General features: G+C 38.0%; 1 protein-coding gene across 1 annotated transcript in view; it reads right to left on the reverse strand.

Annotated features, from left to right (window-relative positions):
- Maoa (monoamine oxidase A) overlaps positions 1-24,895 on the reverse strand; it is a 76,745-nt gene that overhangs the window by 32,081 nt on the left and 19,769 nt on the right. Inside the window, exons 2-3 of the mRNA XM_021262560.2 lie at positions 23,505-23,599; positions 17,350-17,487 (exon numbers count right to left, since the gene is read on the reverse strand). Coding sequence (XP_021118219.1) covers positions 17,350-17,487; positions 23,505-23,599 — 233 coding nt within the window. The remainder of the gene's footprint in view (positions 1-17,349; positions 17,488-23,504; positions 23,600-24,895) is intronic.

A 24,895-nucleotide genomic window follows, 5' to 3' on the forward strand; every position in this document is an offset into this window, starting at 1 on the left:
ACTCCAAATCCTTTATCATCACTGCCACCATCATCACTAACACTTAATTGTGATCTTTCTCCATGCCTAGCATTGGCTGAAGCTCTTCATATGCGCTCTCTCATGTAGTGCTCCCTCCAACCTGTGAAGGCAAGCACTATTAATAGTTCCACTTTATAAATGAGGAAGCTAAAAGGTCCAGTGACAGCAGCTAGTAAACAGTTGAAGGGAAATTTCCTGCTCACAAAGCCTTTGTTAATAAAACACACTTTTCTTCTATATGGTTGATGAACTATAGAGATAAGTTTGTTCTAAAGACATTTGAAACTTTCCCACTAAAAGAAAGAGAACACTAAAATGTAAAACTTATAAATCTTCCACATGAATCTTTTCTGTTTGTATGGAGTAAAAATAGAGATGAAGAAGTCCCAGGGGTATAAAAATGACTGCTGAGAAAACATGGCCAACTTTGGAAAATGCTTTTATACAGAACACAAAATTTTTTGATATAATTTATTAGTTAAAATGTATATGAGCCTGCTGTTGTCATATAGGTAGGCTTTCAAGCTAGGAATATACTTTCTTTAATAGGTGCTATTCAAATTTTATATTTCCTCCAGAGTTAGTTTCATTAATTTGTCTTCCAAAGTACTTCTTAGAAACTGTCAAATTTATTTCAAAACAGATTTCTGAAATATGCTTTTTATATCCTTTTAAATTCTGTAAAATCTGTGGTAATGTCTCCTAGATCTTGATATTGTAATTTTTAAAATGTATAATTGATATTGTGTAACAGAGAGAAAAGGTCTAAAGGAACAGGGGAAGTGGGAGGGGTAGGGGAAAGGAAAAAAGGGAAAAGAAAAAATATGAGAAAAGGAAAAAAAGGGAAACAAAATCTTTGCAAATAGGGAAGGGTGGAGGGGGTGAAGGGAGGGCAGGGGAAGGGGAAAAAAAAGAACCAAGATACTCATGTAATGGTACAAGATCCCAATGATGTATGTAACTGTATTTTATACCTAAAATGTACCAATAAACTTAATGGGAAAAAAATAGTTACGAAGAAGAGAGAGGCTGGGGTAAAGTAATAGTTTGGGCAGCCTTCAGAACAGCTGATTCTTGTTATAATTCTTTTCTAAATTGAAATCTAAAACAGCCTAAATTTTCTTCTGTAAAATGCATTTATTCTCAAGAAACAGTCTCAACTTAAATATTCTCCATCTGGGGACATTAGGTGTTATAAATACAATTCAACAAAATGTGTTCTATAGTCCTAATGAAGTTCTTCACAGAATGATGCCAAGTTAAGTATTTACACAAGGTCTTAAGGACTCTGTGATCTGAGCCTAAATAAATACACAAAGTTGCTGGAAGTGAAGGGTTCTGGGAGATTGAAGAATCTGGCCTGGCAATTTCCTAAGAAATGGGAGCCATGGAATATTCTAAAAGGCCCTTTATAACCTAAGCCTTTATCCTGTTGACAAAGGATTATCCTGTTGATAAAGATTTCATTAGTTTCACCCTCATCAGTTCTGGCTTCTCTGTTCTCATTGCACAGAAAACCTAAACCTAGTAAAGAAATGCATGTATGTGGGGAACTGGCAACTACAGGATGCTTCTCCTTTCTCACAAGTGACTGGAAGGGCTTACTTCCTCAATGGCCTACTTCTAGGCTGGACAACTTGAGACTACTTTTTCACGTGTAACTCCCGAAAGTAATGCAGTAGGAGGGCCTGGGGATGTCTTTTGGCTGAGTAAGAACTATCTGAGAGCAGGGACCCTCTTGGTCTTCTAAACATGATTCTATAGTTTATCACCATGGCATCAGCAGTTTCTAATCCTAAAGCACTTTTCAGCAAGCAATTCCTTCCTTACCTAAGTATGCAAGGCAGGAGCTCTGGGAATGGTACTTCAAAATGAGTACTTCTCTTTAAAAATAAAAGGAAATAAAAAAACTAGAATAACAGTGAAGTTCATTTTGTGCTCTGAAACCATTTGCTTTCCAAAATGGCCTTTAATCTCTAACTGACTGACACAGAAGAAACTGTTGATGCTGAGTAGAACACAATCTCCCCTAAATTGTGCCTCAAAAACTTAAGTTTCTTTGAGAAACTATGTCTTTAATCTACCAATGTTCATATAACAGGAGGTTATTAACAAGAGATCACAGTTTAGAGCACCTACACCACCCTTTATTGTTGGTCCTATAAGATAAGCAGACTTTATAGTATGCAAGTAAATTTACTGATTGGCACATTGAAGAGTTATCTCCCTGTCCTTTTATATTTTAGTCAAGCAAAAGAAAGTGAGTGCTGTTATAGTATCATAGGTCACTGGGAAAGCTGCCAACTATCTTTGTTTAATCATCATGGCAATAAACAGATTCTGGATTGCTTTAGGAATATACCTTCCCAATCCATATAAATTCCTTCAGACTTGTTTAGTCCTATTGTTTTGTTGCAAATTCTGTAAGAGAAATATTCTGATGGTTTCTATATTTATAATTCTTTAAATAAAGTAATCCTTTAAGAAGAGACACATTAAATAATGTGGCAGTTTTATGCTGTATTAAAAAATAAAATAATTTCTTCCCCTTTCCAAATGCAGGTAGCCAAGCTCTCTTCAAACATAGCTTCCATTCTACCTAGAAAAAGCCTTCATACTCTCCATGGAAACATTGAAAATATTTATGATTTTTATTTATCATGCTCTTTGCATTCTTTGTTATCTATCTTCTTCTCTTTCTTCTTTTTTATATGATAAGTATTGAACCCAGGGCCTTATGTGTGCTAAGCATATGCTGTGCCACTAAACTACATACCTCCAGTCCTGCATTTAACAGTCACACTCAAATGATATCGCTATTTCCTTCATATTCTTTTATTTCCTAAAACCTGACCTGTATTCTCAAAAATCCAGTGGGTTCCTTTTCTCTAAGGTCACCAATGAGCTCCTTATAGCCAGATCTGAAAAGATCTAATTCATCTCCTTAGTTCTTGGCTGCATCTGATAGTACCTCATCTTATTGTCCTGGTTTTCCCAAGTCTCCAGCTAGTTCCCAAGACCCTCCCTTCTCTGGTCCACTGAATCCTCCAGGGTCTCAACCTCAGACTTTTCCTTTTCCTTTGCCCACTCATTTCCCTGGAGAACTTATCCAGAATCTGGTTTTGTTATTATTATATTTTCACAGTGTTATGGTTTGTATTTTAACATCTCTGCTCCCTATGTTTATGAATACCAAATTGTTATCTATAATCTCTCACATAACTTCAAGGGCTGTGAGCACATTCTTGCATGTTTGTTCATGACTGGACAATGCATTACATTCTCAGCCTGTCTTAAGGCTTGCACAGTGACCAGCTAACACAGTGGGCACCTAAGTTGTGCAGCCCCAGTTCTGGAAAAAAATTACATTCAGTTATAAATGATGTTCTAGCATCAAGAATGAAGGTCTTTAAATGAATAATTATGGCATCTTTCTCAAGGGATTTAGTTATATTGACAAATTTAAAACAAAGCAATTAAAACAGAAACACATTCTTCTGGAGGCTCTTGGGTAATTAAACATCATTGGCAGAGGAGTTTAAAAATATTTTTTCTTTTTCACAAATGCCATTAACTCAGAAGAAATACAGAGTTAGAAAAAAAAGATGAAAGTGTTACACTGTAAGGATAAATGTCTGTTTAACAGCTTTATTAACATATCATTTATATATTCTATAATTTATCCAGTTAAAGTTATGATGGAATGGTTTTAGTGTATTCACAGAATGTGCAACCATCACCCCAAGAAGAAATCTTTCCTCATTAGTCATTTTTCTACACACCATGTTAAAGAATTTCTAAACTATTTTCCAAAGTGGCTGTACTATTTTACACTTCCACTAGCAGTGTATGAAGGCTGCAGTGCACCCCTATCCTCTGTAATACAGTACTTGTTATTTCTGTCTTTCTGACTATAGCTATTTCAGAGGGTGTGAAATGGCATCTCATTGTGGTCTTCAATTTAAAAAAAATTTTAAGAGAGGATTTCACTGTGTTGGCCAGGCTAGCTTCAAATTCCTGGGTTCAAGCAATCGTCCTGAGTAGCTGGGACTGTAGGCATGTGCCACTACCCAAATCCTAATTGTGGTTTGGACTTGGATTCCCATATTGACTGATGATGTTGATCATCTTTGCATGTGCTTATTGGTTATCTGCATATCTTCTTTGGAAGTATCTATTCAAGTCCTTTACTTATTTTTCAATTGAGTTGTTTAGCATTTTACTATTGAGTTGTAAGAATTTTTTTATATATTTGGATACAAAATGATTTACAAATATTTTCTTCCTTTCTGTGAATTGCCTTTACAGTTTCTTGGGGGATCTACATCACAAAATATTTTTTAAATGTTCTGATGAAGTCCAAGATTCACTTTTTCTTTTGTTTCCCAGGCTTTTGGTGTCATCAAATAAATCACTGTCTAACTCGGATCAAAAAGATTTAGTCCTATTTTTCTTCTAAGAGCTTTTTAGTGTTAACGCTCATATTTGTCTAAAATCTATTTTAATTTTTGTGTGTAGTGTAAGGACTAGTCCAACTTCATGCTTTTGTATATAGACATGCAGTAGTCCAACAGCATTTATTGAGGGTTTTGTTTTTGTTTGTTTGTTTATTTATTTGTTTGTTTGTTTGTAGTGCTAGGATCAAACCTAGGGCCCTAGGGGCTCATGAATGCTAGGCAAGTGCTCTTCTTCTGAGCTACATCCCAGGACCACTTGTTGAAAAGATAATTTTTCCTCACAAAATTGTCTTGCTCACCTTGTCAAAAATCAATTGACCCTGAAAGTAAGGGTTTATTTCTGGATTCTCTATTCTGTTCTATATTTATTTCTTTATGCCAATACCACATTGTTTTGGTAGCTGCACAATAAATTTTGACATAAAGAAGTGTGAGTCCTTCAAATTTGTTCATAACTAACTTGGACCTATACTTTAGACTGTAGTAGATGCTGCTGATGGCCTGCCCAACATTCTACTTCTGAGTTCACCTTGAGCTATGGTACAATACTGTATTCCTAGGCCTCTGTTAGTTGCCCACTTCAAGCAACTGAAACTTAGTATTTCTACTTATCTGTCTGAGGGCTTTCTTCTGCCTAAGGGCAGGACAGTATGGAAATCGTAGGAATCTGACATTTACCAGGGGAACATCAGCCAATGGGGGACATGGGTAAAATACCTAGTGGGTATTGCCTAGTGGGGCAATTCTGTGGTACATTCTACATAGTTCCTAAGGGAGTCTCTAAGGGGATTGAACTTCAGTTGCCCAGAGATATAAAAACTCATTAATGTAATATTCCCTTCCCTGGAGTTAGTTTACTTGGGAACTGATTCTAGGTCTGCTTTAGGGGCACAACCAATGCTCTCAGGTTTGTTTTGTGGGTAAAACAAATTAAGGCACCAAATTATCTCTCCAGCTGCACTAGCTGGACAGCAGATGTACTGTCTGAAGTTCTTCTGCCTTTGGGAGGGTATCTGTTCAGTGTTGACTAGGGGCCAGCTCTGAACAGTGCTGAAATGCAGTGGTCATCCACTTACATTGGGAGCTACGGAAGGTACAGATCCTTCTGAAAATTAGGCATATGTTTTTATCCTCTTCCATCAACTACTCATAGGGTTATACATATAGACTGAGGGAGCGGAACCAAAGCAGAAGTAGGTATCTTTGGAGCTTGAACTACCTCCTGCTCACATAGTTTGGTTGTGTTTCCTAGACCTGCTCAGGATTGGGCTCATGGATATTACTTCCAAGTTATAATGGAATGCTGTGTATGTCTAATTTCATAATTTAGTTAAGCATAAATATGCACAATTTAAATCTATGATTCAATCAAATTCACAGTTTGGATCTATGATCACTTGGTTTTCTATGGTCAGTTATTCAGTCTTTACCAGGACCTAGCTACAAGCAAGGAACTTTCCAAATGAAGAGTAGCTGTTAACAGAAAAGAACATATATGGTTTCACTCTAAAATTCTAAGAGGCCCTTACACAAATTCTTCTACTAGAGGTCTGTCTGCCATATCACTTCCAATTTCACTGGCTCTGCTGGGTCAATATCCCAAATAGCAAAAGATCTCACACTAAAGCGTGGACCTGCTATAGAGCCCTTTCTTATTTTAAATCTCATTAAAATGGCAGCTTTGTGCCAGACACGGAGGCACATGCCTACAATCCCAGAACTCAGGAGACTGGTCATGAGTTCGAGGGCAGCCTGAACTACACAGCGAGACCCTGTCTCAAACAAACAAACAAAAAATGGCAGCTTTATGAGTTAACGGGCAAATGCACTGGAACAGCATGTCCAAGTGTGATTGTGTTGCTTCTAACATCCAAAGAGGGTTCTTTTCCCCTGAGAAATGAGTGACATGAAGTAGGGTGGAGAATGGATACAAGGGAGCAGGTTAAAAGATGAACAAGACCCCTGTTGTCTTAAATGACATGAGGATGAAAACTAAAAATTCACTTCATTTTGCTCTGAATTCATCATATTGGCAGCCTAAATTCTACTTTACTTTATGGGATTATTATTTTTCAGGACTTATCTTAACTTTAGAAAGACTTGTCCCCCAAATCAGCATGCTTTTACCATACTCTAGAGACTCAAGATGCACCAGGGGCTTTTGATAACACTGTCCTCAGGTTCTAAATCTGGGGGCTGGTAAAGTACTGTAATATATTGTGATCCTTTGGGCATTTTAAGTGATAAATAATCTTACAGAGAAGGTTTGAGGGAGAATCTCTTTTATACCAAGGTACACACAAGTTGGTATTGCAATCTCAGGTGTTCAGTACTTGAGTGGAACAGCTGAGACATTAGAGTACAGATGGACAAACCATTTCAAAGTTTTCTGTGGGGACCCAGAGTTTTAGGAAAGGTAGTTTTCACTATTAACAGATTTGATCTAGAAAGATCAATATCACTATAACTAGTGAGACCAAGGGGGCTTTGATCCCTGCAGAGTAGTAGTTTTCGATCAAGGAGGATTTTGCTTGCCATGGTATAATTGCCAATGTCTGCAAATATTTTTGGTTGTCACATCTGGGTAGGGAATGTTGCTATACATCCTACAGTGCACAGGGAAGCCCCCTACAATGAAGAATTATCCAGTCCCAAATATCAATGCCAACGATGAAAAATCCTGCTTTAGAGTGACGTACAAATGTGAGTAGATATATAAACTCTTTTGGACTCCAACCTTTTCCATTTGTAGTATTGCTGTTTTGTTTTTGTGGTACTGAGAACTGAACTCAAGGTCTTCAAGCTAAGCTGAAATCCCAGCCCTTTTTGTTTTTCATTTTGAGACAGAGACAGAGTTTTGCTAAGTAACTGAGTTGTCCAGGCTGGGCTTGTGATTATCCTGCCTCAGCCTCTCAGCATTGTGAGAAATAAATTTACTTGTAAATAAGTAAATTTACCTCCAAAAGTTGGACTCCAGAGGCAGCAAAAGTGAGGCTTCAATCTATAGTCTTGCAAGACTGGTACCCATACACACAGACAGGCACACCAGAGATGAGAAGCTATGTGCTTTTATTACTAACTCACAAGAATCCCTCCCCCCATCTCCCATGGCCTAGGACCCAGGGTTCACAGTCCATCCTGAGCAATCTATCTCAGCCTACACCTGTTACCCCCTTCCCACTGCACCCATTTCTTGTTTTGTCCCTTCTTTTCTCTACATTTCTTTTTGCTGTTATTTATGGCCTTTTGGCTTCTCAGGACCATAATTCAGGAAAACTTTTTTTAGCAATTTTCTCTTACTCCAGTACCTTATCTCTGGTATGAGTCTTTTTACAGCTTGTGTGTCCCTGTCCACTGTTTGACCCAGCTAATTCTGTGAATAAGGGCATATTACAGTGGTTAATGAAGTATGGACCAATTAAAAATATTTGTAACTCTTACAGGATGCTGGAATTGCAGGTATGTATGAGAAGAACCTGTGTCAGAATTATTTTGAGTGCTTGTTTAAATGAGAGGATAGGGACCCTGTCATTAGACCTACTAAATCAGTGGTTCAGAGTCAGGGAATATATACTTTTTCACCAATCCCAGGTCTTTCTGATGTTCACTAAGGCTTGGTAATTACTACATTATAGTGTTTGTATAAAATTTCTCTCATTCATTCAGCTAAACATATTGTCAAATTCTTTGAATGATGAAGTCAAAATGGTAAAAATACTTAACCTTAGAACCCATTTCTTTTTTATCTTTATGTTATTAAACTTCAAAAAGTACTAAAGGAAATGATTCTATTTGTTATGGTTATCCATTTCCTTCATTAATATATATTTTCTTCTTTTAAAATTTTTACTGGTACATGGTTGCAGTACACAATTATTACATTCCTCGGGGGAATTAATACATGTACATAATATGCCTCAATTCTTTTTTTATCCCATTTTTTTGCTTAGAGAATCAGTCACATTAGTCTTCTTCTTTACATCCTTGATTTTACTATGCTTGGAATTCCATGTCCAATTTCTCTTGCTTTTCATTGTTCCCATGTAACATTGTATGATTATACATGACATGCATAAGGTAATAAATTTGGGCAGCTTTGGATGAATTTAGTAAGCTTAATACTATATGTCTTTGAAGATAATAAGAGGTTTACTTTAGATATGCATTTACATGTTTAATATTTGTGCAGATTGGGGGTGGACACATGCGTGTGTGCATGTGTTAATTTGTTTAAACTCAGTTGGTTCCCGGCAGAAACATGAATGGAGTTCATGTCTTCATGCTTTTGGTTCAGACTCTCTTATACTCAAAGTTCCCAATCTGTGCTTCAGTCTCCATATCAGGAAGATCAGACCTGCCATGGCCCTGAGCTGAAGAGCTTCTAGGCCTGGAAGGTGTAGGTATAAGTGAATACTGACCTGAAATAGACATGGTCCCCACCTGGCTTCCTAGATCAGAAACCACTTCTGCTTCTGCTGAAAAAGAGCACCCTATTCATTGCCCCTGGTCCTCACTAGTCTTGATACTGTATTAAACTGATTTATGTGCATGCCTAACTTTTCTAATTAGTCCAATGCACCTGAGGAAATGGACACTTATATCTTCTATATGTTTATATCTCCTATATTGTCTTGTGAATAGCAGGCTTCCAAAAAATGTTTGTAAAATAAAGGGATAAAGGGAGGAATGGAATTCTCCCTTTTATAGCCCAAGTAGTATCATATTTAGCTTCCCTAAGCCCCCAAAAGGGTCCAATCACTTTCTACAGAAATCACTCCCACTTTTCTACCTCAGATAAGATATTGTGGTGAATGTCAACTTACCACTGATTTTTTTTTTTTTTTTTTGGTACCGGGGATCGAACTCAGGGCCTTCTGCTTGGGAGGCAGGTGGCAGCACCAGCACCACTGAGCTAAATCCCCGGCCTGACCACTGATTTTTAGTATCAGTTCCACAAAACTTTTCCAAAATGACCAGAATCAGTATTACCATCTGACTAGAACTCACTATGTGTAAGATACTGAAGGGAACAAAAAAAGATGAACGACTCAGTTCCCTAGGGAACCTAAATCTTTAAAATTATTTCCTACATTACCATTTCTTATTCTGATCTTTACAGATGTATATGAAAATGGATTGCACAGTCATAAATCTGAAAATTCTTGGTTTATGATTAAACAGTCTTTTATACTGCCAGGCTTCATAGGACTCCTAATTTGCTAATGGGTTACTTGACTCTCAAAGACAGGGTTAGAATATAGTATCTTTCTAAAATTTATCTGACCACCAAACCTTCTCTCTTGCAAAGCATTTTTGAAATTAATGTTGTTTAGAAAACACTCAGGAAGTATTTCCCTAGGTATTCTTTCTTCACATTCTGGCTGGCACAGGCAGAAGTGCAAGATAATACAGGAAAACATGATATGAAAGAAGAGTCGTATAACCAGAATACATATTTATTTTCTACACGCTATCCATGGGAAAACATTTTTCTCTGTATCCCTTCTGGACAAGAAGGTACATGATCCCATAACACTGAGTTTAACAGGAGAAATGAAATGATGTTGCTTGCACATCTAGTTAGATCTGCAAGTTCTTCATGGTCTCCATGCTGAGCCTGTGCCCTGGACCCTTCCCCCTTTGTCATTTGATAGTGGAGTGAAAAAGTATGTCACAGAAGGTAGAAAGAACCAAGGGGAAAGCAGAGCATGCCAGCTAGGCTGTTCACTGAGTTCACCCACATTATATATCCCAGTGACTGGGGCAGATGTAGCCCTGGCCCTCTGCAGGCTCACTTCAGTGAAATCACTTCAGTCATGGCTCCAGGATCATGATGGTAGAGACAAGATGATGGTATGAAGTGGGAAGGAGAGTGGGCCAGGAGCCATCTGACTCTCAGTACAATCTTCCTCACATCTGAACATCAGAAAAGTATTTTTAAAAATCTATTGATTGGGAAAAATCAGATATTCAGTACCATTCTGCTGGTGGATGCCCAAATAATTATGTGTATTAGCAACTGTACCCAGGTCTGTGCTTTGGGGTTTATTTTTATCACCTGATGCTGGTCAGCAAGTGTGAACCAGAGTGATATCCTCCCACTGTCTCTGAAACCTAATAATTTTTTTTCAGAGACATTTATCTGTGGGATACGGCTGTGGAAACTAGGCCACTGGGTACTTTGGCAAACACACAAAATTAAATCTCAGCTTGCAGTTCACTGTGTGTCATTTGAGTCTGACAAATTACAAGAGAGCTATGAGAATGAAAGGAAATGGATGAGTTCACCAAGTGTTTGTTTGAAAAACTTGACATGAGAAAAGTCTTCCAAAATGAAGAAGACTCAGTTCCCATCTTCAGGATCAAACCATTCATTACACTGAATGATAATTAACACTCAACTTTTCTGTGATTCCAATAAAAATTTTCTTCTAGTTGCATGAAAACCAAATACAAAGCAAATAAATAAATGAATAAAATGAAATTCTATGACAACAGAACATCCAGGAGTTAGGTTATCCTGCAGACTAAAGTGATTTTTCCTGGAGAATCTGGGTGTACAACGTTTCATTCCATTTACTAGGCTCTTTTGGCCATTAACCTAAATGCTAAGGCCCCACACGAGGAGGTGATCACAAAGTTCCACAGCTTGTGTGTGAGAGAAATTCTGTGTGCCAGACCTATCCCCCCACCCCTCCTTTCTCTGCTGCAGAGAAGGCTAGTCCAAGGCACGAGGGTGACTCTAGGACTACTTCTCAATGACTATTAGAAACAATTACTGTAGTGAATTATCCCCTATTAAAAGTGAATGGAAGTAAGATTAAAAGGGTTCTGTGGTTCTGTGGAATTGTTGGTATTGCTCAGTGGTAGGTTAAGGCATTGGGCTCGATCCCCATACACTGCAAGCAAAAAAGAATTCTGTGGATGGATGGTGGTAATGGGTGAACAACATGTGAATTTACTTAATGTCACTGAATTGTCCACCTAAAATGAAGTTGGTAAATTTTGCTATTTGTATTTGCCACATATTTTGAAAAAGGTAACAAATGAAAGAAAAAAATCTAATATCTAACTTCATTTTGCTATATATTGAACTGCTGCTTTCAGTGAGTAAGAAATCAGAGATTTATTCCTGAAAGAACAGGAAAAGGAAAAGAGCCCCTTAGAAGAAACGGCTACTGTTTACTAGTTCTTTAAGCAGAGCAGGGTTTTTCCTTCTCAGTGCTAGGGATAGAAGCCAGGGGTTGTGCATGCTAGGTAGGCTTTAAGAGTAATTCTGTCATTGGTAATCTACAAGTAGCAAATGAAGTCTTTTCAAAATGGAGGGGAAAAATAATTGAGGTTATTAAAATTACTTTTATAAGCTATACATATACATCTTTACATTGGATATTTGATAGACTGAATTGAAAATATGTAAATGTGGGGCCGGGGATTTAGCTCAGTGGTTTTGCCGCCTGCTGCGTAAGCGCAAGGAACCAAGTTCGATCCCCAGTACCCCCCCCCAAAGAAAAGAAAATATGTAAATGTTTTCACCCTCTCTGTTTTTAATAACTTACTTATTGCCTACTTATTGGGGAATTCAAATGAAGTAAAATATTTTAAAAGCACATTGCAGATGGAAGACAAGAATAGTAGCATGAAATCAGGAAGGGTGAACTAAAAGGAGACAAAGATAGGATAAACAACATCCCTGCAAAGGCTTAACACCTTTGGCTTCTTGGGTTTCCTTCTGAAAGGGGCTGAAAGTGAAAATATAACTTTCTTTGGAGACAAAAGAAATGCCATCCATGTGTTAATATAGAAAAGGTGCTGAAAGAAGCTCAAAATTAAATGTCACTTATTCAAAAGAAACATTTCTAAGAAAGGGGCCAAACACACAGTTATATCTGGTGAGCATTGGAACAAACTAACAAAAAACACATACTCTACCTTCAAGGTTGACCTACTGGCTAAAACCAATCTCATAGCAACAACAAAATTTACTTAGTATTCCAGAACACGCATATTCTGAAAAGCTTTTATTTCAGGCGATGGGATAGAAACCTGGATTAAATGGCTGTGGGCAGAAAAGAACCAATACTAAGGAAAAAATGGTTGCTGAGCTGTTACTACATATCAGGAAAAGCTCTGTTGTTTTAAATAAATCTTTATCACAACTCTCCAAAAACAAATGTGTGATCCATATTTATAGTCTCTAGTTTTAGTCAGAGAGGATGTGAAAAGAACAAAACAGCAAGAATACATGATTACGCTAATTTCCCATTCAAAGCAGTTCCTGTAAAAAGCCTTGTTCTATCTCTGGCTGGGTTCTCCCTCTTCACACTCTTCATCCAAAATGCATTACGATCTGAGGAACTCAAAGAGAGGATTGAGCATTTCCTCCGTACTCTCCAAGACTTGGCACAACGAAATTTAACGAAAGGTCACCACAACTCAATGAAATTCATGTATAGAACAAACTTAATGATGAAGCATCTTATTTACTATTGCAAGTAATAAATCCAGTAGGCTCAGCTGCTTCCCTTACCACTCAAAAGAAAATAATCAACTGAAAATGCTTTAAACCTATTCAGTTGATGCCATTTTAAATCCACCTCTTAGGTAAAGACGTGATAAATTTATACTAATTTCAAAGATAATATATAATCACAATATTCATAAAATCTTCACTGTAGTCATTTCAGTGACTGTATTAAATTATGGAAACTAGGACTGTCACAAGGCAGAACACAGTGTCACAAAGACAATTTGTATTATTAACCCAATATACTAGCATTTTGTAGAAATCCTTTATTTCCTCCAAGAAGTGGAGCGAATAGTGAGAGTTGAGATATTTTTAAATAAATGAATTTTTAACTATGCTATTTGTTAACAATCTTATCTGGAACACTGAACTAAATACCTTCCTCCTTTCCTTAATATCATCTCCTCTATTTATAGTTTTCTGGTCACCCTAAAAACACCTACTACACCAAGTATTATAACAGAAATATTGCTTCAAGCCAAAAGCCTAAGCAAGACGATTACCTACACTGCATATGAGGACACAACGAAGGACACAGGATGACACTTAGAAGAGAACTGCTAAAGAGGACCAGTACAAGCACAAACTATAACCTTCATGGAGTCCATAGGCCCTGACACTGGAATCTAACAGCAAGAGTCAGCATGGAAAACAGAAAGATCTTGATCTGAATTCTAGTTCAGTGGCACTTATGTGTTTGGCAGGTTACTTAGCCTCTGAACTTCAGACCCTTTCTGTGATATGGGGCCATGGACCCTGCGTTAGAGTTCTTGACAGAGTTAAGTAAGATAATGAAGGTGAAGATCCTGGCAAAGGTCCTGGAACATACTAGGAGCTCAGTAAAGGAAAGTTATCCTTATCATTACTCCAACAGTGGTACTGACTTCAAGGGATCAACTGTGGCAAAAGTTTAAAAGTATTATTTGTAGCTGGGCGTGGTGCCACAAGTCTGTAATCCCAGCACTCGAGAGGCTGAGGCAGGACCATTGCCATGAGTTTGAGGCCACCTGGGCTACATAGTGAGTTCAAGGCTAGCTTGAATTATATAGTGAGACTCTGACTCAACACCCTTCTCCTCAAAGTTGTTATTCCAAGTACAAGTGAAGCATGAGTCCTAGAACCAAACCTTTCACATGCTACATGTTCAGTAATTATGACCTGCCAGATGTGGTAGCCCATGCCTGTAATCCCAGCACTTGGGAGGCTGAGGCAGAGGATCACTGCAAGTTTGAGGCCAGCCTGGGCTACATAGTAAGGCCCTATCTAAAAAAAAAAACCCAAAATAAATATGACCTAATATTACTATTGTGTTGATGTGCATGACCATGCAATAGCAGTGAGCCAGGGGTTTAATCATTATATTCTTGAAAACAGCCTCAGGCTACCAAGTCCAATACTACAAGATGCCTTTGCCCAGCAGGTTATATGTGACAGTTTATGCACATTTGTGTTTTTATGAAAGAAAAGTATGGTAGGAGTTGAGTAGCTCCTACCTCCAGAAAGGTGAAACTGTGCTTTTTCTTAGAAATATGACTATCAAGGATGGTACAGACCTAACTAAGAGAAAGACACAGCAGCAGCAGCAACAAAGAAAGTTATCCTAGATGATGCTCTTAACATGTCTCTTTCCTTAACTTAGGCACCTAATGTAGTACATCATGTTTTCTTAAGACTTTCTGCCAGTTCACTCCCTACAAAAGCTGGAAGCAAGCCCCTCTTAAAGTACAAAATGTTCACACCTGAATTTGTAGAAAGCAGGGTTTTTCATGAAGCCCAGAAAATTCCACAGACATCAGAAAGCGCACTACTTAACTAATGAAAATTAAGATAAGATCTTAAGATCCTGTCAGGGAAGTTGGACAAGATGCCATGATCTTTTGATAAATTTCAGGCAAAGTAAACATTCTCAAATAGCACTTATTCATTTTAATCCCACCTTGCCTCTACTGAGAACAAGGAGTTGAATTACTCACCAAAGCTGCCTATATGTGCCCCTTTCACCTTAGCATCATGTTTTGAATGAGCATAGCTGGGACACTAGCAGGTCATACTACACATTTCCAATTTTTCCACAGTTTTCAAAATATGCATAAAAAACAGAGTTTGAAGAAGAGTAAGAAGGTCGTTGTATGAGCTGGGCTTCAGTGAAATTAATAATGGGATACCTTAAAATAGATATGTGTCTGGTCAAACACTGGAGATCCAGTATGCCTCTGTTTAGGACCTACAATTTCATTTCATAGACAATGTACTGGGATCATAAAGAATACACATTCAGGAGTTAGTAGACTGCTACTAGTTTTATAGGCTTGCCATGTCACTTTACCTCTTTGAACCTCAGTTTTTTCATCTATACATAGGAATAATCCCGCCAGCCTAGTGGGGTAGAAGTAAGAATTTAATGAATTCATGCATGATAGTGTTCAGCTGTTGTTTATTGTTAGCTTTCAGGTAAAATAAAGCCTGACTTTTAGGGGATGAATTGATTGTAAGCATGGGTCTGCTCAGATTCCAGGATAATCATCATACTCATTTTGCTTCTCAGTAGGAGTGGAGAGTGAATTTCTATGACCATTTAATTAGAAGTTGACTGCAAAGAATTTTGTCTTCCTCTTCAAATTAAATATGAAAATATTAAATGATTTAAATGTTAGCTGCTATTATTCTTACTGCTGTTATTCCTTACTAGCCTAAAGAAAAACTATGCTGTGCAGAAAGAGAAAATGAGAAAGCAAAGTGTTTTTTCCTTTTTCATCATGGCACAAGAAAGCCAACATTCCTAAACACTTTGTATATATATTTTTTGCAGTGCTGGGGATCAAACTCAGAGCCTCATGTATACTAAGCAAGTGTTGTACCACTGAGAAATACCCCAAGTTGCCACTTTTTTTCCTGAGGTACTGGGGACTGAACTCAGAGTCTTCCCACTGAGCTATATCCCGGGCCCATCTATGCTAAGCTATGCTATGCTATCCTATCCTGTCCTATGCTATGTTACCCTATCCTATAACATGCTATCCTATGCTATGCTATGCTACCCTATCTCATGCTATGCTATCCTATCCTATGGTATCCTATGCTATGCTATCCTGTGCTATTCTATCCTATCTTTCCTATCCTACCCTACTTTACCCTGTTCTACCTTACTCTACCCCATCCTGGGACAAGGTCTCAGCTAAATTGCTAAACTGCCCAAAGCCAGGCTCAAACTTGTGATTCTCTGTGTCTCATCCTCCTAGAGTACTGGGATTACAGACATGCAACACTATGGCCAGTTAATTTTTATACTTTCTTCATTTCTCCTTTAACCTCTGCCCATAGTATTTCTAAAGGCTACAGATTTGCTTTTATATGTGTCAAGCCGCCACTTTCCAAGCATAGAGAATGACATGGCTATCAGAGTTTGCCAAGATTCCTGATTTCTTGATCACATCAGTATGCATGCATCACAAGTATCCTTAACTCCTAGGATATTCCAAAAAGCCCTGTAGCCTCCAGACTTACAGTGGCTGCCTTCAGTAGAATCAGTGGGAGATGTTTTTGTTGAAAAGTGTTATGGTTAGTGGCATGAGAATCCTACCATTAGAGTGACTAAATGGCCTCTGCCTTAGTGACACTCATTCCAGGAAATGGACTGCAATGACAGATAGGAAACTTGATTTCTTAAGGCAGGTTTCCAGACTCTAGCCACTTCATGTTTGGGTTCCACGAGAAAGAATAACAGTGGTAACAGTTGCTGTTTCTTAGATGGATACGAGCAGCTCCAGTTTAAACAATCTCTTGTTTAAACAGTAGAAAAACCACACAACTGCACTAAACTTCTCAACAATCAAAGCCAGGTACAGAGGAAATGATCAAAGTGTTCAAAGAAATGCTGGTAAGAATGAAGAGGAAGAACCAGTTCAAAGGCTAGAGAAGTGGTGTCAAACAATTGTGTTCTTTGGAAGCTTAGCATTGTCTCATAGGTGACTCAGGTTGCCTGGGGCTAGGGATGTGTGTGTTTGTGTGTGTGTGTGTGTGTGTGTGTGTGTGTGTATGCACAGCAGGAACCTCTAGCCCCTATGCCCTGCAAATGCATTAAGAAGGGAAGTGGGGGTACAATTGGTGAGAACAATAGTGGGCAAAAAAAAGACAGGAGGATCAAGCCCAGATAAGATCCTCCAGAGATTCAAGAAGTCCTTAGAATTTTTTATTAATCAAGAAAACGAGGTGGAATACTACTTTAAAGCCAAGAAAATGTTTTTGTAATTACTTTCAGAAAAACACAATAACTAAAAACAAACCAAATGCTTTCTCAAATAAAATGCTTCCATACTAGTCAGCTGGGTAAAAAGTCAGGCTTACCTTGACATAATGAACAAAACGCTCATTGACGTTCACTTTGTAAGTTTCTAGGCCCAGCTCCTTAGACAAGCGCAAGATTCTGTTCTGGGTCGGTCCCACATAGGCTCCACCAACATCTACCCAATTAACGTGTTCATTCTGGAAAAAGAAAAAATGGTTAGAAGACTAGTTGAAAGTTGGAAACAAAATGTCTCTATGTCCTATAAAAATAGACCCTGTTTTGCAAACTTAACTGTGTCTTATAGCTTTCTTATCAAGTGCAACTGAAAAGAGCAATCTCTTCTTCCCTCAAGAACTGGGGCACAACACTGACTGACACTTCACTAATCACTTCACTAATCACTTCCATTTGCAGAGCTATTAGTGAGGCCAATTCAGCAATAGGACACATAAAGAATAAAGAGCACTGTAGTACATCCTGCTGATCTAGATCCTTTGCAATATTTACATTATTATGTATAATTTTTCTCTGGAGTTATTGCTGGAGAAGCCATCCAGAGATTTATTAGGCCTAGCTCCCTGATTTCCATCACACAAAATCTTAAATCACCCTGCAATGATGAGCTCTTAATATTTTAAAATACTTCCAGAAAAGAATGCCTCATAGGAAAAGAATATTAAAAGATACAAAAATATCATACATCCATTAAATTACTTAAAAATATGCAAATTCTCTTTCATAAACTAGAATTATTTTCTTGAGCTAGGCATGGTGGTACAGACTTGTATTCTCAGTTTCTTGGGAGTTTGAGGCAAGAGAATCACTTGAACCCAAAACAAGACACTGTCTAAAAATAAAATTATTCTCTTCCCCCTCTTAAACATAGTTCTCAACTTTTTTCTTTTCTATTAAACACGTTTAATTAAATACTGGTGAGTTACAACTCTTCCATATTTTTGTAATAACTTTTTATTTATTTTTGTGGTACTAGGGTTTGAACCCAGGGTCTTCACACTGAGCAACATCCCTAACGCTTGATTTTTAAATTTTATTTTATTTTTTATTTTGAGACAAGGTTTCATTAAGTTGCTAAATTGCCCAAGCTGGGCTCAGACTTGAAATCCTCTTGCTGCACCCCCCCAGACTACTGGTATTACAGGCATGTGCCACCACACCCAGCTTATAATGAGTATATTTCTATTTTTTCTATTTATATCAGTTCTTGTGTGTGCATGTTGCCTTTTCTCCTTGCTTGTCTGATTATTTTTTTATTGTGTGGAACTCATTGTACTTGAAAAAATGTAGAAATAATTTGGATCCTAGGAGATACCTTTCTCAGAGAAAATTTGTTTGCCTCTGCCTAGCACCTGGGACATTAACGATACTACTGGTAAATTTATTCCTTTACAGTGACTGAGATAATTTGAAGCTGGGCTAAAATGCACATGTGACTGAGCCCTCTTGCAGTTCACTGTTAATCCTAAAATGCAGCCCAACCCAAATCAGGGAGTTGACCAAAATCTCCTGCATACACACACTTTGCCAGGCTATGGATTTGACCTTCTATCAGCCTAGCATTCCAAGACTATTAAGAATGCTGCTCAGCTCTCGGCAGCTTCTTCAATGGTCAGCAACCTCCTACCGCCCAAGGAAAGATAGGTCAATCCTTTCTGGATACTGGCTCAATGATTCTTCACTACCTTGTCAGCTTTCAGGTTCTCTGATGCTTTGAAGATATGGGGTGGGTGTGTGTGTGTGTGTGTGTGTGTATGTGTAAATGCACACACAGTGCAATTTGTGTAATCTCTGTATTTCAGTACAATTTATCCACTCTGGAAAATGAGAACTCCTGGCAGAAGGAAGAGCCCATACAAAGAATAAGGCAGAAGTGTACCTGACATGCCCAAGAAATAGCAATGAGGCCAATGTAGTTAGAACAAAGTGAGCAAGGAAAATAGAATTGGCGATGAGGTTAGAGAGGCCATGAGTGACAGGGGGACAGGTCAGGTAAAATCTGATGGGGCATTGTAAGGACACTGGCTTTTACTGTGAGTGAGAAGGGGAGCCTTTGGAAGGTATTGAGCAGGTAAGTTTTAAAGTCTGACTTAGATTTGAAAGGCTCACTTTTGCTATTGCTGCTGCTGCTGAAATAAGAATAGATTATAGGGATCAAGTACGAAAATAGGGAAATCATGAGAATATTGAACTAATTTGGCCTATGGATGACAGTGGATCCCAACAGAAGGTAGCGGTAGAAGCGGTGAGAAGTACAGAATTCTGAGTATGTTTTGAAGACAAAGCCAACAGAATTTCCTGACAGAAAGAACATGGGCCTTGTGCTGAGCATGATCCCAAATGTTTTAGGAGTTGCCATCCTCTACTTTGGGGAAGGCTGCTGGAGCAGTGGAGTCAGTGAGGAAGATCAAAAGTTTAGTTTGAGATGGTTGAGTTTAAGATGTCTTTTAAACATCTAGAAGATCTACAAATTTCTAACTTCTCTCTCAGTTCAGTATAGTCTATTTAATCAGCAGTTTACTTATTTCAATGGGGATAGTTATTCAGGGTTTCTGTTCTTCCATAATAGCAGAAATGAAGTGTTTCTTTGATTTCTTTAATCTGTCCATCATAATCCTAATGCTCTCTTTTATTAATCATCAATATTACCCTCCAAACATCCTGTAATTTCCAACATCCATTTTAAGATTGAGAGCAAAACTGGAGCCAGTTCTCTGATAAATTTCTAGGCTTTCTAACAAAGACACCAAGAGGACTCTTGAGAGAGTTTCCAAGCGTGATGTATTTAGAAAAATGACACTCATGAGGTTGCAGTAAAAACAGTGAAGGATTATACAGATTGTTTCTTTTCAAAGCAGAAATATTCTAAATGAGGTGCCTTAGATTCAGTGTGAAGATACTAGAAGTTTAAGACTGCTATGCTGTTTCTCATTCTTTAGGTCCTTTATTTAGATCTCATTACTCAGTTTTCAAAAAGTCCACAGACATGCAACTATATTAGGAAACAAATATACCAACTTTGTGGTGGTCCTGTGGACATTTTTACTTATTAATTTGAATCTGAAGCATTATGGATAGATCACATTAGGAAAAATCGGGGAGTTGTGAACTAATGAAAGATCCATCTGAACAGCTGTCAGGTGACAATACCAAATTTGACATTTTGGTACTTAGAGATCCAGAATAGCTTTTGTGGCATCTCCTCCAAAAGTTATTCTAATTAATTATGCTTCTAGAAGCACCTCTAACAATATTTGGTTACACTTCTGTTACAGTTTAAGTCTAAAATGTACCCCCACCCCAGTCTCACGTGTTCAGAGGTGGGGCTTTTGGAAGGTGATTGGATTATGGGGGTACTACACGTATCAGTGGATTCCCTAATCCATTGATAAGTTCATAGCTGAATGTACTGTTAGGAGGTGGGGCCTGGTTGGAAGAGATGGGTCACTGGGGGTGTGACCTGGAAGGGTGTATTCCTGTCCCCAGCTCTTTCCCCTTGCCTTCTGCTTCCTGGCTCACTGCCATGGGTTGAGTACCTTTCCTACGCCAGGCCTTTCCACCATGCTTTTCCTGCCTGGGAGACAGCCTATCATGGAATAGACCCTCTCATAACATGAGCCAAAATAAAGCTGACCTCCTGAAGTTGTGGGTGTCAAGGTGTTCTGTTCCAGCAATGGGTAAGCTGACTAATGTAGCTTCTTACTAATGTTATTTTTGTTTCTTCTTAAAGCCTTCTTTTTCTCCTTCTACTCATTTGAAATATAAATGCTAAGTGCTCATTTCTAAGATCCTTTTCTCATATACCTAAGGAGTGTTTAATATCATGCTGAATATACACTAACCGGTAATCGTTCCTGTCTAGTGCTGACATGTATAAACGATGCGGCATGGCTAAGTAGCCTAAGCCAATAACATAGATTAGGATAAGCATGATGGAATTCTAATTTCCCTTACACAAAAAAACTTGTTATTAACTGGAAATCTGCAACATGACTGATGCTCCCATTCAATGAGCAAAAGGTTTTAGAGATAAGAAGAATAGGGCTAAGGGACAACTTAATAACTATGTCCAAAATGAAGGGATAAGTATTTCTAAAAATTTTCAGAAAATGACATAAGAATCAAACCTACTAAAGGCATATAAGTGGACCATGCAACCCTTCTTGGTGTAACACCACACAATGCCTTCAATTGGAATTTGAATGGAGAGAGTTTCTTGGAGGGCATTTGAACTGTATCTTACTACTCAAATGAGAACTGGGATGTGAAGTGCTAGTAGCACTTACCCAAGACAGTGTGTCAGGCCAGTACAGGGGTTAAAATACCAGTCTCCTCACTCCCAGACCAATTGCAGAATACATCCAAGAAAGCACACAGAAATTACCTGAATAAATTTAATCTGAATTGACATTAAATTAAAGCAAGCAGATATGCATACATCACAAAGTAACATTTCTGTGTTTTCCCCTTGAGGATCTTGTTAAACTGGAAATTCAAATTCCGCCAGTCTGGGACAGTGTCTACATTCTGCATTTCTATCAAGTTCCCAGGTGTTTCTAAAGCTGTAGGTGCATAGATTATAATTGAGTAGCACGGCTGTAGAATACTCTTAGAGCTGAGAAAAGTGGAAATAGGCTTAAGACCTCATATATATGACAAGGTAGAATGCAAATGATAGAAAGTGTGCCTGCCATGGTATGACTGAAAGAGCTAGTACACTATACTAGGTGTTGTTAGTTGGCTATTGCAATATCAGATTCTCTTTCCCATGCCTGCTTCTACTCTGCAGCCTGGAAACGTTAAATACTTGCTTTCCCAGATTCCCTTCCAGTTTAGGGTAGTATGTGACTCAAATCTGCCCAATGGGAGAAAAGCAAATATCTGCCAGTCTTCTGGTAAACGAAATCTTTTTCACAAATGAGGTTGATGCTGCTCCTTCATTCTTCCTGCCTTGAATGAAGACTGGATGCTCAGAATAACAGCATTCATCTTATTAACAGAAGGCAATAAGATAACATGCAAAGAATAGCACAGCAAGATAGCAAGAGCCTGAAACTTTGAGGACAAAGATGAAGCTCTGCACCAGCCTGGACTATCTACCACCAGACTTTTTCTGTGAAATTTTCTAATGAGTAAATGGCCTATGCCATTGTTATTATCATTGCCTAGGCTATTCTGTTACTGTTCTAACCAAAACATCTTATATAGCTGTTTTCTCCTTCCAGCCACTTCAACTGTCTAGATTTTTATTTCCAATTCTCAGCCTTTGTCGTTCTTTCTGCATGCTCTATCAAAGGGTCTCGTTAGTGACTTCCTAACTACTGAACACAGGGGTGTCTTTTCTGCCTTTGTCCTGTGCCATTTGACCCTTCCTCTTTCCTCCACTGACTGGCATAACACTACTTTACTTTGGTCCTCCTTTTCTCCCTCTATGGCTTCTCTCTGGCTCCTTCTGCCTCTGTCTCCCTTTCATCTGCAGGCTTCCCAAACTTTCATCTTTGGTTCTATTTCCTTCCCACCCTACATGCTCTTCCTGTGTACTTTCATCCTCCCAGAGATTCACCTGCAAACACATTAGTAGTAAAGGATAATTAGCATGCATTTTTCCAGAACTGTGATATAAACCCAAGTATAACAAAGCAATGATGTAGCAAGAATTCACTTCCTTCTCATATCTAGTGATACCTGACCTGAGCAAAGAGGACAAAGGAAAATTGCATAAACATATGCTCCTGATTCCTGTGGCCACATTTCTTTCAAGCCATGTACTGTTGGATAAGAACAAGGAATCCACAACAAATGTGTATGCATATACATGTGCATGTGTGTGTGTGTGTGTGTGTGTGTGTGTGTGTGTGCTGGGGGTATACAGTCACTTCCAATATAGCCCAGGCATAACCCTCAAGCCATATATACATTTGACTTAGGTCTCTACTTCAGAAATAATGACACCATATTGAAGGTTTTTACTCTCATTTGTTGTTTTCATTAGAATGTAAGCAACTGATGATCAGAGGCTGCCTCTCTTCAGTGAGTGCTTGTTGAAGAGAATGATCATTTACTTGATGGTATATGTTAGGGTTATGGAGAACAAATGGCTTAACTGCTTGGATGCTTAAAATATCCAGTGCTGTGACTTCCAGGGGCCCTAACTGTAGCTTTGAGTCAGATATTGTATATAAATAGTAAAATCACTTACCCTCACAGTGTATGTTCTTCCTCCAACTCTGTCCCTGGCTTCTAAAACCAAAACACTAAGATCATGTTCAGACAATAATTTGGCAGCAGCCAACCCTGTAGGAAATCACAAGAAAAGAATTATTAATATCTAAGTACAGACATCCGATATTTAACCAGGTCTATTCATAAAATGTGTGTAGGTCATCACACACAACATGACTGATCACTGATCTTGATCTGATCCCTTAGGTGAGGAGGTGTTTGTCAGGTTTCTCCACTATAAAGTTACTCTTTCACTCCTCTTTCCATACTGTACTTATTGGAAGGAAGGTTATGCATAGCCTACATCTAAGGTGTAAGAAGTTTTGTTCTACTTTTCTGAGGGTAGAGTATCTATATTAATTGGAATTCTGCACTGTAGATTTGTTTATTATCCCCATTTATTTATTATTCATATCAGTGTGTACTCATAGATATATTTTATCATTTCTGACATAAGGACAATACTATGTTATTTATTTTGTTGGTCAAATTATTCTAGCTATGATTATTGGTAGCTATTTCAGTTAGTTCCTGTTCCCCTTCACATCCCCCCACCACTGTGTGTGGGTGTGTGCATGCATATATATGTGAGTGTTTGAGCACTTCTTTACTATCTGATTACTATAAAATGCTCTAGGCTCATCTTTTCTTCCTCTGGCCCAGCCTTCGAACCAACCATTTCCCCAAAAAGCCTTGGTCCCTTTTATTAGGGAATGATATTAGAAACCAAGACCTAGCACTATGTGGGCTCATTGCTACTGGAATGTTATTGTTTCTAGGATCTCTCAGCTTCCAGAGTATAGAAATATATGCGTGTATACATCTATTTTTAAATCTATACTTTTTTTACTTCAAATGTTATCTTAGTAACTATTTTTATATTTCTCATTATTAAAAAATAAAGCAGACTCGGGCCGGGGATTTAGCTCAGTGGTTTCGCAGCCTGCTGCGCAAGTGCAAGGACCCGAGTTCAATCCCCGGTACCAAAAAAATAAATAAATAAATAAATAAAATAAAGCAGACTACAGAAAGAAATATTAAACCAAGGTAGAATGCTAATTAGAATATTAGTGTGAATGAAAATAGCACAAGGATATGATTAGTAATATGAAACAAATGATATCTAGATATATATACAAGTGGTTGAAGAAAAAAACTATTCAGAATGATTTTAAAACCCTGAAATTTGATAGTTCACTTTTAATGGTATATATCCTAAAGACAACAAGAAATGCAAACATATTTTTAAAACAATCTTTTAGTTGGTGCTAGTACTAGTGCTGTTATCCTGAAGTTATTACATATGTAGTATGGGATAAAGCAATTGAGTAATCAGGCTCGTGTCATTGAAAAGCAGAACTTTTGGCA

The sequence above is a fragment of the Heterocephalus glaber genome, unplaced genomic scaffold (genome assembly GCF_053883595.1).
Source record: "Heterocephalus glaber isolate CG9 unplaced genomic scaffold, H.glaber_assembly_v1.0 deba00001547, whole genome shotgun sequence".
In the NCBI taxonomy this organism is placed as follows: domain Eukaryota; kingdom Metazoa; phylum Chordata; class Mammalia; order Rodentia; family Bathyergidae; genus Heterocephalus; species Heterocephalus glaber.